This window comes from Diabrotica virgifera, chromosome 5, assembly GCF_917563875.1.
Source record: "Diabrotica virgifera virgifera chromosome 5, PGI_DIABVI_V3a".
Taxonomy (NCBI): domain Eukaryota; kingdom Metazoa; phylum Arthropoda; class Insecta; order Coleoptera; family Chrysomelidae; genus Diabrotica; species Diabrotica virgifera.
The window spans coordinates 251229096-251249625 of NC_065447.1; the positions used below are offsets into that span (position 1 = coordinate 251229096).

At 33.9% G+C, this 20530-nt stretch overlaps 2 protein-coding genes across 2 annotated transcripts; both read left to right on the plus strand.

The window, feature by feature from the left end:
* Positions 1-2432: 2432 nt before the first annotated feature.
* On the plus strand, positions 2433-2912 carry LOC126885604 (uncharacterized). Its single transcript, XM_050652207.1, has one exon. It carries the CDS (start codon positions 2433-2435, stop codon positions 2910-2912), a length of 480 nt encoding a protein of 159 aa, XP_050508164.1.
* Positions 2913-6707: 3795 nt separating this feature from the next.
* LOC114338068 (keratin, type I cytoskeletal 9-like) lies at positions 6708-13052 on the plus strand. Its single transcript, XM_028288654.2, has 4 exons — positions 6708-6955; positions 7956-8140; positions 8227-8524; positions 9647-13052. Exons 1-4 carry the CDS (start codon positions 6738-6740, stop codon positions 9780-9782), a joined length of 837 nt encoding a protein of 278 aa, XP_028144455.2. The 5' UTR covers positions 6708-6737; the 3' UTR covers positions 9783-13052.
* The last annotated feature ends 7478 nt before the right edge of the window (positions 13053-20530 follow it).

Consider the following 20530-nt stretch of genomic DNA (forward strand, 5'->3'; position numbering starts at 1 on the left):
AGAAGAAGAAGAAGAAGAAGAAGAAGAAATCAAGAGGCTGATTGGTAGCGATGTTTAAAAAGTAACTATTCGTTACAAAGTACTCGTTACTTAGGAATACCGAAAGTAACGATTACTATACAGAGAGGCAAATCGTCACTTTGATTACTCTGATTACTTCGTTACTTCGTACCAATCGTATCAGAGCGAGTAACGACTGTTGTATCTACTTTGATTACTCTGATTACTTCGTACTTCGTGAAGGTCGTTATTATATCGGAATACCTATACAAAATACCAACCTACTGAGAAATACGATTCTCGATATGATTACCGGTACTCAAATACAAAAGTAATCATAGTAATCAAATCATTTTTATCTCTTAAACAGATTGGTGAAGGTCGTTGTTATATCGGAATACCTATACAAAATACCTACCTACTGAGAAATACGATTCTCTATATGATTACCGGTACTCAAATAAAAAAGTAACAAAAGTAGGTAATTATAGTAATCAAATAATTTTTATCCCTTAAACAGATCGGTGAAGGTCGTTGTTATATCGGAATACCTATACAAATTACCTAGTCGGAAAAATGAAAGAATAGGGCTTTTCATTCACAGTCATTTGTTTCGAGCTTCTGTAATGTGTCACATAAAATTAATATATCTACGTCATACGTTATTGGGATCCACCATTATACAAACCGAAGACGTATGACGTAGATATATTAATATTATGTGACACATGACAGAAGCTCGAAACAAATGACAATCGATGAAAAGCCCTATACCCATGAACGATCACGTCAATCACTTATTTTGTATTTGCTGTCTTTTTCTATAACAAACGTGTTATTTATAGAAAAAGACAGCAAATACAAAATAAGTGATTGATGTGATCGTTCATGGGATATTCTTTCATTTTTCCGACTGTACCTAGTGAGAAATACGATTTTCGATATGATTACCGGCACAAACCATACATACTTATAGACGTTTCACGACCATGTTAACGGATCGGATCGAATTAACGCCATCTCTTGATTGGAATGGGAACTAAAATGACAAATTTTAGTTACGTGAGAATTTCAAATTATAAATTTTGCGGGATTTTTGATGAAATTTCGCAGGAAATTAAAACAACAGAAAGACAATTCAATGTTTTATTCCATATTTTACTGAAAACTTCAAATATTCCAATTTGTTTTCAAAATGCTAAACACTACTGCTATGTGTCACGTGAAAGCACTGATGTGTATCGACTTAAATGAAAATTTTTGAAAGAATCTTGTAGGATGATTGTTTAGTTAGATAAATATTACCTTATAATATTTTACAAACTTCCAAAAATATATAGGTCCGAAATGTTGATGACACACTTGTCTATTGGAATAAACTGTTTCAGGATCTATTATACATATTGTTTTTTTAATGTGGAGAAACACAACACGGGATGATCACTGTAAACTAAAAATTCTACTCATAAAAACGGAGAGGAGGTTAATACACTTGATTAAAATTGTGATTAAATCTAATTAAAAACGTAACACCACTATAATAAAATAATTAAGCCACAAACTGTAAAATAAAAAGTAAATAAAAATTAATTTAATTGTCAACTGTCAGTTGTTAAATATGGCAAGAGAATTGACTGACAGCGACATCTCTTGATTGGAATGGTAACTAATTTGCTGTCTTGACCTTGACAATTTACGTGAAACGTCTATGAGTATGTATGGTTTGTGATTACCGGTACTCAAATACAAAAGTAACAAAAGTAATCATAGTAATCAAAGTAACGAATAATGTAAATGATTACTTTATACAAAAGTAACGATTTCTAACGAATACTCGAAAGTAACTATAATCAACATCACTACTGATGGGTCTATAATTTTCCAATTTACTAATGTAAGTAAAATAAGTTTTAGTAAAATAATTTTTAGTAAAATAAGTTTTCACCGTATCTTTCATAAAATACAAGGTGGGCGATTAATTGTGCAGATGAGTGTATGTATTCTATACTGTAACATTCTAATTAATAAATGGTTAAGTTACAAAGTCTTTATTTTTGCTTGAAACTGTATCAAAAACAACAAGACACTTATAATGTATAGATATATAAAAAAACACAATTAGTAGTATCTGGGTGTGTGCACTAGACTATCTTAAAAGGAAGCATAAGAACACGAGTACCAATAACATATCCTCGTAACCCAATTTCCTATACAAACCGTACATCCTGACCGACGAATACCGACCTTCTCATTGTCTTCACTTAACAAAAATGTTCCACAAACACTATTCCAACAATAGAACCACCCAAATCACAATAAACCGTAAAAATAACCTTTCAAAGGTCTGAAAAATACCGTAGAAAATCTTCATTATAAAATCTTTCTCCTGCAAGTCTCCAAATCATTCGAGTTCCATCCATTATCAGAAGAAGATGGCAACGTTTAGTATCTTCGGATTAGTTTTCGTCTTATTTTTCGAAAATGTTTTGTGCGGTTACTATCCGGTTGGTATGGGCATGGGCGGCGGAGGCAATTTAGTTGGAGGCGGCGGTAAAATGATGGGTGGAGGGATGATGGGTGGCGGGATGATGGGTGGTGGAATGATGGGTGGTGAAATGGGTATGATGGGCGCCGAAGGAGCTATGATGGGGGCAGGTGGAGCTGGAATGATGGGAGCAGGTGGAGCTGGAATGATGGGTGCAGGTGGAGCTGGAATGATGGGTGCAGGAGCGGGAATGATGGGTGGAGGAGGAGGTGGTATGATGGGAGCTGGAGGAGAAGGAATGATGACTAAAGGAGCGATGATGGGAGGTGGAATGGGAATGGGTGGTGCTGGAATTGGTGAGTGTTCAGATGTTAGTTTTGTTACTAATGAAGTCTTCTGCATCCCTTTTATATTACGAACAATATAAAACTTACAAAGACAAACAATATTGAACATAAGAAATAGTGAAGTTTTAAAATGCTCATTTTACCTCTTTCATCAACTTAGATTGATAAAAATAGCGTACTTGGTTTATTAATTGTGTTAAAAATATATAATAATAAAGTCTTAATCCATACCTCTCCCTCTCTGGTACCATATTATTCTTCTTTTTTGTTTATCAGGTTGATACTCGAGTCTAGCTTGCTCAGCCTGACTGTATTAGATTGATCTTTTCTTAGTGTATGCCAATTCATTTGTATTTATTTGTTGTTGCTATATTCTTGTTTTTTCTTCTTTTCCTTCATCTTTTTTTCTGTTGTCGTACGTTGTACAGCATATAGGCATTCATGCTGGTTGTATTAAGCGTAGGATCATTCTTGTGCTCATCTTATTACTCTCGATAATACGAGACAACCATAAGTGTCGTTTACTATCTGGTCCCCTCCGATCTTCAATTTTTTTTTTTTAAAGCTTTAGCTTTTGCCACTGCTACTTTCTCTTCCTTTTTGGCTGTTTTAAAGATCTGCGTACAACTTATTTTCTTGCCACTGTTTATATAATTTCCTCTACCCTTCATTAGGTCTCCTAATTGATCATAGAAAGCTTTTCTAGCATAATGAATAACATCTATTACATACAATCTTCTTCTTAAAGTGCCCTGTTCTCAATGGAGGTTGGCTACTACAATTGCAAACTCTTCTCTGTCTTCAACTATTCTTATTAGCTGTTCAAAAGTTAGCCCTGTCCATTGTCGGATGTTTCTTAGCCACGATAGTATTTTCCTTCAATATGAATGCATCAAATATTGCTGTTTGTTATAAAAATTCTTATATACATACTATATATTTATGTATATAAGAAATATAGTTATGTACGTAAGTTCATAACTAGAAACAAAAACTACAGTAAGTCTTTTGTACACAAACTTTTTGCAAACGCCTATTTCCTTTTATACTCTGTATCACTTTCTCTCATGAGGAACCAACAGTAATCTCCCATCATTGTTGCATATCCCAATTTTCCCATAATACTATTTGAATTAACACAAATACACATTTTCTCCTGCATAATAAAAAACGAGGATAGCTCCTGGTTACGGTTCCTAAATATTACAAGTTGTACTGGCAAGTAAATTCCATTATTGTAATCTAGAACCTAAGAGTAAAGCATGTCCTTTGGACAAGTGAAGGTCTCAAATTAAATCATGTAATTCGGCTTGCTGGACGAAATGAGGTGCTTTTTCGTCGCTTTCGGGAAAATAAAGAATCATTCCTTTCTGATACATCATCGGGTTCACTTTTATCATTATACATTTCCAAATCTTCATTCCAATTTCCCGGGGGTTCTGGAACTGGTAAATCTTCTCCATGAACAACCGGTTTTATTGCTGAGGTAATATCTGGATATTCAATTTTATGCTTGCTCTTCCTTGAAAACTCAGACACTTTTGTCATGCAGAAGTAACAGTCGTTAAAGTGGTTTAGAACTTATATATGTTTAAATGGGTAGGTTTATTATTTGTTAAAATGTTAATGTGTTATTCGTAGACATTAGATATTATAGATATCCCAGTGTTGCCAAATTATGCACAATTTTTAGGAAAAATGTTAGTTTGATAACATCACGCTCGAATATATTACAAATGACCTTTTTTAAAAATTTTAGTAAAAAACTCAAAAATCATAACTCGTTTTTTTGAAAAAATCATAACTTAAAAATCTTACGTGTTAGGAAGTTTTTACCATCATACTCGTATTCAGAGGGCAAAAATTAGCAAAAAACAGCGTTTTGCATTCGAGTCGCAAATTGGTTGTAAACTAGTGTTATTTTATTGTAGAGCATTTGGTACTTATTTCTCAGTATGTGGCCTAGGTATGATGTTTTTCTAACGTTCATTGTGTTGAAAACTTCTTGTTCTCCGGCTTCTACGCCTCATCTACGCTTCGTTTGAGGCATGCGATGTCCATGAAATTTTAGGTATTCTTTGGTAGATTCACATGTCAAATTTCAACAAAATACACAAATTACAAATATTAAAGTAGAAGATCAACTAATTTGAGATATACAAAAAGGTGTACGACAGGGTTGTATGCTGTCTCCAGCATATATAACCACATTATATCCAATTTATATGTAGAGCAAATAAGGAATCTAGTCTTAAGAAATATTGAGAATGAATGCCTACTTCCAAATGAAACACATTTAAAAAATACATAAAACCTCTTTTTTCATAATATTTCTTCTAAGATCCCTGTATTGGAGCTGATATATATTTAATCATTATATTATATTCTTCGCATATTTTCGTTGGCAATTCTCCATTCAGTTATAGATGCACAAGAGGAACAAATATTTCTGGTTATTTGGTTATTCTAAAGCTAAAGCATAAGAAATCATAAAAAATCACAACAAAATTCTTGGACGTAACATCAAGAAGAATCTGTGTTCCAAGATTTAAAACTAGAGCTTTTTCTTCAAGAGAAGAATATGATGAAAATACCTATTGACACCAAATTCAATAGGGTTCCTTCTTATTTTAAGAGGAGCTCATGTAGCCAACTTTAATCTAGGAATTTTTTTAAGAAAAAGGAAAGACAATTAGACCAAGATTAAATTTAATGGTAATATACAAAATGGAAAAAAATGAACCCATATGCCATATACTAAGTTTGAAAACACTAGGCCTTTTCTATTATAGTAGGGGAGCAAAGTATGCTTAATGTGCAGTCACTCGAGCGTTATTGGGACCTATTGGGTTGTGAAGAGTAGGTCCTAAAACCAAAAAAAAGTTAAGTAAAGTTTTACATTTTAGTGGGCGCTTGCCATTTTTTAATTTAATTTTCCATTTCCAACCATCGTTTTTCCGATTATAACGCCATCTATCCATAATTCGAAAAAATGTTTCGAATCAAAGTTACTTATTTTTACGTAAGGAATCCAAATCTGCAATAAAAAATGGGGGCTCCTATTTAAGATTTTAAATTTACCCCCCTCCCCCCCTCCCCCACCCCTCTTCGTGGGAAGTCGTGTTTGGTATCATTCGATAGATTTTTAAAAAATATTGAGCACACATTTTTTAGTTTTTCGATCTGTTATTCATTTCGCGAAATATTCGCTTTTTTCTTGTGAAACTTTGGGACTCACCCATTTCCTGCGCCCGGCCCAAATCGTCAGATTTTTGAAATATACACTCTCTTGCATGTAATTAACTTACCTTATCGTAATCTGACAATTTCGAGTTTCTTTAAGGATAGATTTTTTTTTCGGGCCCCCTTAACGAACTCCCCTGTGTTAAGAGTCAATATATGGTAGAGGTACATCTGGAGGGTACCAGGTTTCTCCCCCAAAAATCCCCGCTTGGGCTCCCCTATCATTAGTACATTTTCTTCACAAAAATAAAAGGAAGAAGAATATAAGAACAAAAGAAGACTTCTTGGTCTTTAATAGAGTTCTTCGTTACACTAGGAGAAACCTATGTACCAAGTTTCCAATCAGGACTTCTCATTCAATGATTATGGCACTGACAGATCGACTGATTGACGGAAAGACACCAAAAAACGATTATAACAACAATGAATACGACCTCAATCCTCAACGAGTACCTGTCGGGTACTTACCAAAAACTTCCATAACAAGCGGTTACGAAAGTTTAACATACATACAATTCAAGATGTTACCTACATGAAGAGACACAACATTTAGATTTAACAATAATTACTTTTGTTAATGACAAATTGATTTTCTATAAAAAACATGGTTTTCAGGAATGGGCGGAGGAGGTCTCCATACAAACATTGGTGTCGGAACTGGAATGATGGGCGGAGGGATGATGGGGGGAGCTGGAATGATGGGAGGTACTGGAATGATGGGTGCTGGTATGATGGGAGCTGGTGCTGGAATGATGGGAGGCGGTGGGATGATGGGAGGTGGTATGATGGGTGGTGGTATGGGGATGCACCACGGATACGGAGGTTCAGAGGTCGATGGAGGACAGTACAGTAAAGGAAATCAAAATTTAAACGATTTAAGGTAAATATATGACTACGTAGAATGAAGTAAACACTTCTGTTGTATCTAGGTATATGAATTTATTAAAAATTCTTTAAAATTTATCCACAAGGTAGTGGAAAATTACAATGCACAAAACGTTTTCGATCAAAACTGACCATCACCAGTGTGAACATGGAAATAAGTAAACCACTTAAATTTAAAAGCAAAAAGGTGAAATTTTGACAGTTTTGAAAAAAAAAATAGAAAATGTGGTTACTTATGTTCAGTGTACACGTATTTGAAACTAGCCAGTTCATTAGGTGTAAAAACCTCTAGAGAACATTATTGATAGTTTTAACATTGTAAAGTAGTCGACATTAAGTCGATGTATTAAGATTATTTGAATACCATGTGGATGTTTCCTTGTTCGAAAATTGCACGTAGTGCTCAAGTGAGAGGTTAACGACCGATTTTCATATATTAAATATATCTATTAAATATCAATAGCAATTTTCATTATTCACTTTTCGGATGACACAGACATCATGTCAATTCATGAAAAACCACCTTCCTGTGACATCTTGTCATACATCTTTGGCACATATTAGTCTAGTCAGTTGGTCGTTAACCTCTCACTCTCACTTAAGCACTACGTGCAATTTTCGAGCAAGGAAGAAGTATATTTACATGGTATTTCATGGACTACTTTACAATGTTAAATCTATCAATAATTTAGAGGTTTTTACACCTAATGAAGAGGCTAACTGTCAAAATTTCACCCTTTTGCTTTTAAATTTAAGTGATTTACTTATTTCCAGGTTCACACTGATGATGGTCAGTTTTGGCCGAAAACATTTTGTGTATTGTAATTTTCCACTACCTTGTGGATAGATTTTAAAGAATTTCTAATAAATTCATATACCTACATATAACAGAAGTGTTTACTTCATTCTACGTTGTAGGTTTAGCCTTTTTATAGTTTTAAATATATGACTTATAGGAATTATATAAGACTTATGATCTATTTATGATATTTAAGATATGAACAAGCTCATGGTAATCAAGGCGGTCAGTACAATAATGGACAGGGGGGCTATAATCAGGGAGAAGTAGCTGCAAAAGACATGAAGGGAGATTCTGGATACTACAGCGGCGCCAATGGCGGTAAAAATGTTTATGAAGACGGAAAAATGTACCACGGAGCACAGAAATATGATCAAGAAGGTAAGAAGATCTTTCATCGGTCTTTATACTTACAAAATCTTTATAAAGATAAGATAAAAAACAAAAGTATTTTAAATCATTTTTAGGTAAAAATGAAGGCGCTCAAAGTATGGCGAAAGGTCATAAGAAGGGACACAAAGTTAAGGGATTCAAGAACTCTCACCAAAAACAAGAATCTGGAAAGACAGAGGAATTCTATGATGAGGATCACGACGAAGGTGGCAACTACATGTTCAATAACCAAGCCGGCAGCTTTGGAGAGAATGCAGGCAATGCCTACAAAGGAGGTAAAGAGGATGGCAAATTCTCTACCGGAGAAGCGAAGAAGGAGGGGCATTTCAATCAACAGTATCTATTTGATAAGGCTAATGGAGGCCAGGGAAGGTATGCCAAATATAAGTTTATAGTGCTTTAGTTTTTGTTTGTTCTTGTCGTTTTAACTTTTGTTTGCTGTTCTTGCTTTAATATTTGATATAATCCTCCCCTAATGTATTCCATTCTTCTTTGATTCTTGCTGGATTCCTCCACCTCGGGCATGCATTTTTTATGTTTCCTTGCCTACTGCATTTGTGGTTTTTTCCTCGACTGTTTTTTAAGGTCGATTAGAGCTTAGATTAGATTACAGATCTGTAGTTTTTATGTCTCCTTTTTAAAGTTATTCGCTCTATCGCATGGAAATCATTATGGCAATTTCCTTTCCACTATTACTCGTAGCATTGCATATGTTCCTATTCTTTCTGATAACTGCCTATATTTTCTTTTACTGGATTTTTCCGATGCTTTTTTTTATTTTTTTTATCGTTTCAGATGACTTTCCACCACAAAAAGCGCCAAAAATGAGCAGAATGGACTTTAGATTTGTTTTAAAATTCCCCTAGAACCCGTGGAAAAATTGATTTTCTATTTCGCTTTAGCACATAGGCTGTTTTGGAAGGCGCTGTTGCAAGATGTGAAATGCCTAGTTTTTTAGATTTAGGGAACTTTTCTTTCAGCCTCTTTGGTCAGTAGAGCCAGTTTATCGAACCAGTAGTTCGATACATTGTATTCTTTCTATATCATATTATGTCACCTTGCATGTCCCTGTACGTTAAATCGTTTGGCTACTAAATGAATAAGGTTCCTTTGGTATGACGCTAGCTTTGATTTTTTCCTCAAGTCACATTCGATTTCAACCCTTCATTATTTACTTTTTGAGCTACCCTTTTTCCAAGAACCCCTCATATGTCACGTTCAGTCGAGCTGTTCTACCTCCACTACAAAAGCCCCAAAAAACGTTCAGAGAGTTTTTCAAAATTTCCCTAGAATCTGGGGAAGGTTAATTTTCTATCTCACTCAAATACACGGGCTCTTATAAAAGGCGCTGTTGCTATATGTTTTGAAATGCCCAGTTTTTCAGGAGATCTAGGGAAATTTTATTTTTGTGGTACCGCAACGGTATAGCCCATTTACGACCTCGATACATTGTATTCAAGAGAAACATTAACATTAAACAACCTTTTATTTCAGATATGGAGAAGCCAAGTACGGAAATAGTGGAAACATTTACGGACTCAATAATGGAGCTGGAGTTAACAGCATGGCAGGTCATCACCATTCCAGCAAGTTCTTTAAGCATCATCCTTTTTATAAGTACTATTATTAATAGGATGGTACCTTGGGAAAACATAAAATAGGCAAAAGAACTGTGACGAAATAGGCACAACGACTTTTTTAATAAGATGAAGTTAAAAAATAAAACTATTTTCAAATATTTTGAAAATAAGTTTACAAAAAAACGAACTACGTATATAATAGAGTAAAAACTAACTCAGGTGAGAACTTTTAATTTTTTATAAAAAAAATGTGAGAACAAAGCATTTTTTATAGATGAGTCATGAGTCTGTCTAATTTTGAAAAAATACTAAAAGTATGTATCAGAAAACAAAAAATCAATATTTTTTACATATTTTTATTTAAATGAGGTCTTCTTCAATATACTGTTTTCTTGATGATCTAAGCAATATTTTCGTCAATCATCTCTTTCAATTTGTTGACCGTGCTAAAACCATTATTTAAGGTTTAATATGACAAAAAACTCTTATTTCAAACATTTTGCGAGATTGAACAGTATTTTACCTTATAAATACTGGTTTATTGTTTATGAAACAGTGGACTCAAATCTATCCATCACATATATTGATGAAACAATTTCATCAATTGTTCGTGTTATAATCCATGTTGGCAAAACAGTAAAAGTTTGTAAGTTCCAACTGGCAAATCCTATACTGGACATAATCCTGCACAACACGCAAACTAGAAGAAATGTATACCACCTTCTCAAATGCCTCAAAAAATATGGGCCTGAAACTAAACGAGGAGAAAACTAAGATGATGGCATCAACACCCAACAATAGAGCCAGAAACATCGGTCACCAATTCACTGTTGATAACTCTACCTTTACTTTGAAGTGGTGGACAAATTCACATACTTAGGATCCCTGATCACCAAGGAGAACATCATGAAGGAAGAAATCAAGCGAAGGATAATCCTAGCGAACAAATGCTATTTTGGACTGAGTAGACATATGAGAAGCAGAAACTTAGCCAAAAAACAAAAATAACCATATACAAAACCCTTATACAACCAGTGTTGACATATGGATCGGAGACATGGACCATCTCCAAGGCAGATGAAAACCTTCTGCTTATATTTGAACGAAGGATCCTGAGAGCAATATTCGGTGGCATCTGTGAAAATGGTATTTGGAGGAGGAGGTACAACTATGAGGTATACCACAGATATAAACATATCCATCCATCCAATGGCACTACAGCCCAAATCGAGCCTTGGCCTCCTTCAACAAGCTTCTCCAATCATTTCGATTTACCGCTGTTCTCTTCCATGAACGCGTTCCCAGGAAGTTCCTGGCATCCTCATCGACTTCGTCTTCCCATCTCTTTTTAGGTCTTCCAACAGGTCTTTTTCCCTGCATTCTTGCATTCAGCAGTTTTCTGGGGATTCTATTCTCATTCATGCGGACCACGTGCCCTGCCCACCGTAATCTCTGCAGTTTAGTGTATTGTGATATAAACATATATTTGGTGGTAAAGACGTAGTATCTCTTATAAGAATAGGAAGACTAAGATGGGCAGGACACGTAGCAAGATCACAGCATAACAACCTTCCTAGAAGAATCCTTATGTCACAACCTGTGGGAAGCAGAAATAGGGGAAGGCCAAAACTTAGATGGAAGGATGGTGTAGATGAGGATGGGAGACAAATAGGCGCAGCAAACTGGCAACGGTTGGCAATGGATAGGTAATAGACTTGGGAAGGCCGAGGCTCTTTCATAGGTCTGTAGCACAATTGATGATGATACTGGACATATAATATGTTTCAGGGGTACGTAAACTCCAATTTCTTTAAGATTGAAAAACGACTTTGGGCAGGCCAATCATTGTTTAAGATACCGTCTTACCATTTTTTTGTAGATCCTATACGCTTATTTCTGACGACATAGCATTGATTAGCAGAAACCTGAACAGTTTAAAGCAAAAATTTAGGAAGTTGTGCAAGAAAGCATCCAAGAGGGGTTTGGCAATAAATCAAAATAAAACAAAATACCCAATATGCTCAAGAAAAATACAGTTAATGTGACAAAGTTAAATATTGGCGAATAAGTTTGAAAAGGTGGAATAAATATGTTGGTGTCTCAGTTAATGGAACTAATGATAGAAGCATAGTACCCAATAAATTAAAGAATTCTGGCAGGAAACAGAACCTACTGGAAATACAACAACTTACTCAAAGTAAGTAAGACGCTTACTCAGAATACTAAACTGAATCTTACGGAGCAGCAACTCGACTAGTAACCACATATGGTGCTGATGTAATGTGCCTGACACAGAAAGATGAAGAAAGATTGAGGATCCTAGATAGAAAAATTATTTGGAGAATAGCAGACCCACTAAACTTAGATAATAATGAATTTAGAAAACTGATGAACTACGAAGTAAGAAAACATTTGATAGGAGAAGACATCGTCAGATGTATCAAGGCACAAAGATTCAGATGGATGGGATATATAGAAAGAAAAAATCCAGAATCAGTTATTAAAAAAAGCTCCACATGGAGACCAGTACCACTCGAACCACGAGGAAGACCCAAAACTAGAAGGGAGAACCAGATAGTCGAGGAACTTAAGAAGATGGGAGTCAGAGAATGGGTAACCATAAGCAAAAACAGGAACGAATGAAGCAAAATCGCAGAAGATGCTAAGTCACACAACCAATTGTAAAATCAAAATGTTAATGCGTATTGATTCACCGCGACAAACGAATCGGAAGAGCCCAAAGAGGGCGGCAATCACTCCGCTAGGAGTGCAGATGCCATGACGATATGATGATCTGATAATAAAGGTAATAAGAGACAAAACATAAGTGAGGACAAAGCACGAGACAAAGAGAGAGGATGTAGAACTAAACTTAAGAACTATGGATCCCTAATTCCACAATATTTTCTTAATAATTTAAAATTAGACAGAATCATTGTAAGACTATTATTCAATGTTCGTATCATTTATTCTTTTTATATTTCTTAATATCAAAGACTTTTTTCTTTTAACTGCCATAAACTTAGAAGTACACAACTTTACACGCTTGAAAATATTTGAAAATTTTCTTTATTTGTTCTTACCCGCAAAGATATATATTTAGTAACAGGTTCAACTGGTACTAGATCCTGTGATACTTCCATGTGGTGAATGAATTACTAACAATAACATACATTATGGACATGGAGTTATAATTAGCTTCTTTTGCAACTTTTAAAACAGCATTAATCATTTATATATTAGTATTAATTAGTGATGTCAAATTGTGTAAGGCAATTTAATGTATACTTTTAATTTTAATAAATACCTCTTAAGCATAACTCAATATTTTTGTTTATGATATAAAAAGGAACGAATCCCTCTCATTGGCTGCATACCATAATAAAAATTACTAAAGAAGTAAAAATCTTCCCTTGTAGATGGTATATAATTTATTTAAAATTTTTCTAAAATAGATCCAATTGGACTTAAAGTGGGTACATCACTAGTACCTACAATACAAACGTTTTCGGACTAATCAGTCCATCATCAGGTTAAAGCTCCAGATCCAAAGTAGTTGAAACTAGCTACTGATGTAGGTCGAATGACCTTACCAATATAAAAAATTAGCCATTTCGGCTACATCGAGTGTGACAATAAGTCGATGTTACAAGAATAAAGTGTATTTAAACCATAATGGAGTCTTCAAACTACATGGGTTATGTTGAAAACAGTAGGACAAACGGACTCTACTCCAGTACTCCAGTAGAGTCCGTTTCCTACTGTCTTCAACATAACCATGTAGTTTGAAGCCAAGATGAAGACTCCATTATGGTTTAAATACACTTTATTCTTGTAATATCGACTTATTGTCGCACTCGATGTAGCCGAAATGGCTAATTTTTTATATTGGTAAGGTCATACGACCTATGCCGCTAGTTTCAACTACTTTGGATCTGGAGCTTTACCCTGATGACGGACTGATTAGTTCGAAAACGTTTGTATTGTACTAGTGATGTACCCACTTTAAGTCTAACTAGGACCTATTTTAGAAAAAATTTAAATAAATTATATACCATCTATTTTTTTACTCTTTAGTAATTATTTATAATACTATCTTCCTCATATGCCATCTCCTCTAAGAAGGTTGGCAACCGTCATGTCAATTTGCATTTCGATACCGCTGCTCTAAATAGATCACCAGAAGTGCAGTTAAACCAAGCTATCAAATTGTTTAACCAGGAGAGACGTCATCTTCCACGACTCCTTCTACTCCCTATTCTCCCTTTTATTATTTATTGCAAGTTATAACACTCGCCCCTCATGATATGTTCCAGATAGTGCAGTTTTCTAACTTTAATTGTATTTAAAACCTCTTTTTCTTTCCCTATTCTTCTCAACATCTCGACTTTCGTGACTCTATCCATCCAACTTATTCTTAATATTCTTCTGTATACGGAGACAAATAATACGGAGAACACGTAGCATCCCAGAAGTTTTTAAAGAAATTTTAATGCCCCTGCTATAGAATATTTTTTTCAGCTTGTTGAAAGCATTTGTTGCCTGTCGTATTCTTGCTTTAATCTCTTCTGTGTACTCATTATATTCATTATTATTGTACGCACATATTTGTATTTTTTATCTTTTTTAATTTGTTCTCCATGTATTGTTATGGTTTCTTCGCGCTGTTTGACTTTTGTAATTACCATAAATTGTGACTTTTTGTGTTTAGGAACAGTCCGTTTTCTTAGCTGATTTCTACCACCCTGTCAACCATTTGTTGTAAATCATCAAGACATTCCGCTAACCGTATATTATTCATTTGGTCGACCATTTGAAGAGTGGATATATTTATATAGCCATATATATAGGTTAAGTGACAAAAAATCAATATTTCTGTTTTTTCCATTATAATGGTCTAAACAACAATGCCGTTAACCTGTATTATGGGCCAAGTGACACTTGCATTGGAAACAGCTCTAAATAAATTCAACAGATAGCGTCCGCCGTTAAGTATAGTGTTCCGTTTCCTGATAAAAACTCATTTTTCTCGATTGTGTATTTTTGTCACTTGGCCCGTTATATATCTCCACTCTTCATTTACTTTTATTCCTGTAATTAGTTCTTCTAGTGCTTCCTGGATTATTTCCTCTGAATAAAAAAATAGAAAAAAAGTAAGAGACAGGACACAGCCCCGCCTGAGGCCCCTCTCAATCTGTATTTCATTTGAAAAGACGTTGTTCTCTTTTACCACAGCGATCTGATTATAAACTCCTGGACAAAATTAACGCACCACTTTAAGTAATCTAAATATTTATACTATGAACACAAAATAAAACTAAGTTACATTGAAATAATAATAAACACCTACAAATAAGTCCAACATGACTTTATTATGACCCTAATTTGCCATATTGTTTCTTTAAAAATTTATTATTGCCGGAAATGCGTAAATAAGCTAGCATAACTCCAAATTGCAAAAAGAAAAAAATCAGTAAAGTAACACAATAAAATGCATCTGGGTCAACACTAATACCGTGTAGGTCCTCCTCTACTTCTTATGACTGCATTTATACGTCGAGGCATGCTTGATATCAAATGCTCAACAAAAGCTTGCGGAATATTCTCCCATTCTTCAGTAACGGCCTCAATGAATTGGTTGTGATTGGCAATAGGGGGTCTACGAGTTCCAATCTTTTTTTTTAGATAATCCCATAGATGCTCTATAGGATTCATGTCCGGACTGTTAGGTGGCCACTCTAATAATGGAATATCAACATCATTTAGTTAGCCAATATCCTGTCAAGCCACATGAGGACGAGCGTTGTCTTGCATGAATAAAAAATTAGGTCCAAGAAACGGAGCAAAAGGCATTACATGTTCGACAATAATGTTGTCTAAGTAATAATGGGCATTTATAGACCTCGTACGTATAGGGACCAACTCCTTACGAGCTTCAAAACAAATTCCCCCCAAAACATTTTAGAGCCACCACCAAAAGGTACTTTAGGAGAGATATTGCAGCTGGCAAACCTTTCTCCTCGCCTTCGCCAGACACGCTCACGACCATCTGGAGCTTTTAGGCTTACTCTAGTCTCATCGGAGAAAAGAACTCGTTTCCAATCATCGATGGTCCAATTTTGATGCAATCTTGCAAAATTTAATCTCTGAACCCTGTGTTCTCTGGTAAGCAAGGGTTTTTTGGCCGGTTTCCTGCTGCTCAATTCTGCTTCATGTAAACGTCTTCTAACTGTTCGAGAAGATATCGCGACATTTCGAACATCTGCTAGTTCATTTTTTAGCAAATTGCTCTTGACTCTCCTATCTCTGAGAGCACGTTGTCTCAAAAAACGATCATCAATTTGACTAGTGCAACGTTTTCGCCCTTGTCCTGGTCTTCGATGGTACGACCCTGTTTCATTATATCGTCTCACCTTGCGTCTGATGCTGGAATGATGTCTTCCTAACAAACCTGCAATGTATCGCATTGAATATCCTTCATCTAGGAGAGTCGATGCTCGCACTGCCTCATCCATTGACAAATTTCTTTGGCGGTTCATTTTTTTATTTAATTTTTATGCAAATGAACTTCCAAACATGCATGTGATGAAAAATATCACAATAAAAAGCTTGTTTCTCACAAGCACTTTGCTTTAATCGTCACTTTTTATGAAAAGCTTAACTCACTTTTAGTCTAAAACGAAGTTTAGTACAAACAATAGTTAAAACAAGACTATTATTAGCTTACATAATAACTGTCACTGTCAAACAAGGTCCATAGGCAACTTGTCGTACAGTAAATTATTAATAAATAAAGATTATTGAGAAAAATATTAGTGGTGCGTTAATTTTGTCCAGGAGTTTAATAGATAACAATAATTTTACTAAACTCCACCTAAAATCCCCCAAATTCCAGCAATACTTAAGAAATTAATCCGAATGGTTTCTTCTTTCTCATTGACCATGCTTTCTCATTTTCACTTTTGACTTCTCTAGTATATATGTGGATTTCTTTGTGTTTAAAAAATGTATTAGGTATTGCAATATGTTTTAGAGTGCAAAATTCTAGCAATTTCCTTCCATTGTTATTTCTGTTCATTTCTCCAAATAGCCCTATATGTCTAGTATAGATTTCGTCTTTTATTCCGACCCTACTGTTGAATGCACATTAGTAGAGAAATAAAACAAAAATTTAAGCAATTTTAGATCTATATTTTCGGGCTATAATCCTAAACAACACAAGTTTTCCTGACTTACCGCCTTTTTCTATATTAACACATTTAATAACATTTTCCATAAATACTACTATAGGTACACACCTACAAGTATGAAATTTACTAAAATATATTTTCCAATTGTCAGATTTAATACACAAATATACAGTTCATACAATAGTTTTCTTTACAAATCTAAAGGCCTGTAAGAAATAGAACAGTAGATCTAATATTTTATAGTGTATCTTATTTTGTAAAAAAAATATATAAAACATATGATATAGTGGGACAAATATTGGATGACCATAATTCACTATATACATTTAACATTATTGGAGACATAATACATCCCTGCCTAACTCCTCATTTGATTTCAATTTGAACTGGGTTCGATATCTATTACAATTTGTGCTTTTTAATTCCAGTAAAGGTTTATGAGTCTTAAGTCCCGTTTGTCTATGTTTTTTGTCTTTATAATTTGGAATAATTTTGAATCTCTTACTTTGCCAAATGCTTGTTCAACATCTGTATACATATGTACACATCCACATTCATATACATGTATCTTTGAGATGTCACATTAAAAACAAATAACGCCTATCCGATTCCTATTATATTTCTGAACCCAAACACACTATCATAAATACATTCTCTCTTTAGTATTTTTCACACAAATAAATTAGAATCCAAAATAAATCGATTATATGCCAAGACACACTATAATATATTAAATATTCTTATAGAACAGCATTCACAATTTTCCCTAACGATCTTACTTCTATTTAAAACTATATAGTCTAGGCGCCAAATAGAGGTCATCGTGTCATTTTCAATTCTGATGGACAAACTCAACGGTTTCTTATGTATTTTTGGCTGCTGATTACGAATTTCGAGGGGGGATTTCGATCCGAGTGGTCAAAAAATTGTTATAAACAATTTAATTGTTTATAAATTGTTTATAATGCTCTGGCTCATAAACTAAAAGAAATAAAAAAAGTGTTTCAAATAAAATTTGTTCCTTAATAAAAAACGAAGAAAGAACCGTTTACTAAACTTAAATCCGACAATCAGAACTCAAGATATTGTAAAATTAGTGCACAATGCAAATTTCAACTTGCAAAATAAGTATTTTTCGAAGCTTTATCGATCGTAACTCGGCTTCTACGCAAGCAAATGAGCCCTATAAGGTGTCCTTTTAAAGTTTAATTAAGAAGCTTCCAAACAAAGTTTGTTAAATTATCTGATCTTCATTTGTTTTAAAGTTAAACCCGTTTGAAATTATAATTTTCTCAAAAAAATTGTACATTAATTTATTTATAAAGGTTTCAAGCAAACTTGAGCTATAAACATTTATACTTTAATTAACAATAATGATAAAACAACTCAAATGGAACAATTTGAGCTTACGAAAATGTTCGTAAGTTTATTTTTGGCTAAGATGTCGATATTTTAATGGCGCGCTATGAGGCGCAAGATTGGCTCACAGACAAGTAAGTATGTATTCTTCGACGCTTTATCGATCGTAACTCGGCTTCTACGCAAGCAAATGAGGCAATATGTGATATCCATATAAAAATGGATCGAGTTCTTTTGCAGCATCATCATTGCATATAAAACGAGAATTTATGATGTGGCGGCATACACACAATTGACGGGCCTTGGTGATGCTGCAAAAGAACTAGATCCACTTTATATGGATATCATATAGATAATTAGACTCTGAAGCCTCAAAAAGTTTTAGTTTTACTGCCTACAAGAACAGACTTGTACCACCATGTAACTGTTAAAATTTGGCTAAGAACTTATGCAGATGTAAAAAAGCTGATATTCCCTGTATATCTCTATGCAGATTTGCAGATGAATGAAAAAAATGTTTGTAAAAATAGTAATAATAAATAATATCAACTTACTTTTTAGTTATACTTCTGAAATATTAGTTTTTAATGTTTTTTTCTCATTTAGTGCAAAAAATAGAAGACAAAGTAAATAGAATGAAAGGTGTTACGAGGTGCAGCATGATGATTTAATTATAAGAATTATATGATAAAATTTTATTAGGATCTTCAAAAATGAAAAATGAAGATAACGCATGTATACATAGAAATTATAATTTTCATCGAGAAGTTAGCGCGTGAACGTTTACGCGGTGAGCCGATCTTGCGCCTCATAGCGCGCGCCATTAAAATATCGACATTTTGGCCAAAAATAAATTTATGAACATTTTCATAATCTCAAATTGTTCCTTTTGAGTTTTTCTATCATTATTGTTCATTAAAGTATAAATGTTTATAGCTCAAATTTGCTTGAAACCCTTATAAACAAATGAATGTACATTTTTTTTTAGAAAATTGTAATTTCAAACGGGTATAACTTTAAAACAAATGAAGATCAAGTAATTTAACAAACTTTTTTTGGAAGCCTGAAAGCGACACCTTCTAAGACTCATTTGCATGCGCAGAAGCCGAGTTACGATCGATAAAGCTTCGAAAAATACTTATTTTGCAATTTGCAATTTGCATTGTGCACTAATTTTACAATATCTTGAGTTATAATTGTTAGATTTAAGTTTAGTAAACGGTTTTTTCTTGGTTTTTTATTAGGGAACAAATTTTATTTGAAACATTTTTTTTTTCGTGTTTTTAGTTTATGAGCCAGAGCCTTATAAACAATTTATAAACAATTAAATTGTTTATAAAAATTTTCTGACCACTCGGATCGAAATCCCCCCTCGAAATTCGTAATCAGCAGCCAAAAATCCATAAGAAACCGTTGAGTTTGTCCATCAGAATTGAATATGACACGGTGACCCCTCTGGCGCCTAGACTAATATTTTCGTAAGAATATTACGACATATTTATAAATAAAATTAGCTAATCTATGCTCACAACTATGTTCACTGGGGATCAGGTAAATAATTTATCTATATAAAGTTGAAATAAAAATATCTTAATTTAATGTCTTTTTCAAAATCAGGTTTTTCTTTTCAATTTTTTTGACGAATCTTAACTCTTCAACATGGACAAACTCTTTTCACGTTAATTGCAGATACTACTTCTTCTTAATGCTAATTCAATTTATTTCAACCTTAGCATATAAAATCACTTTTTATAGATTTTTGATAATATTATTATCGATATCTTTACTAAATTGTATTACAATACTACTCATAAGCGTACATGGAGTCTGAGTCCATAACAACACTGTTCAGACTGCAAAAACTATTTTTGCAAGAAAAGACTTATTTTGTGTCAACCACAATTTATTTCTTAAAAAAATACAGGATTCTGTCCTGTAGAAGAAGTACGCCACTGGTAAATCACAAAGGTGTAGACGATATATTCCATATTGTTCAAAATTTTCAGGATAAAACACTCCTTCCAGCGTCTTTATACTCTAAGAATTACTCTACTCTAACACTTCTAATATTGAAATCATTTCTTGACGCACTACATTTGTACCCTAAAGAAAAGTTAAGATTATACAGATTGTAGGTCTATCTCTTAATATTTGTCCATATGTAAGTGTAATCAATTCGTAGTTTACTATATCGTCGGTCTAATAAGCAAATTGCCCAAGTCCATGTTTTGCGAAAATTATTTTTTGGT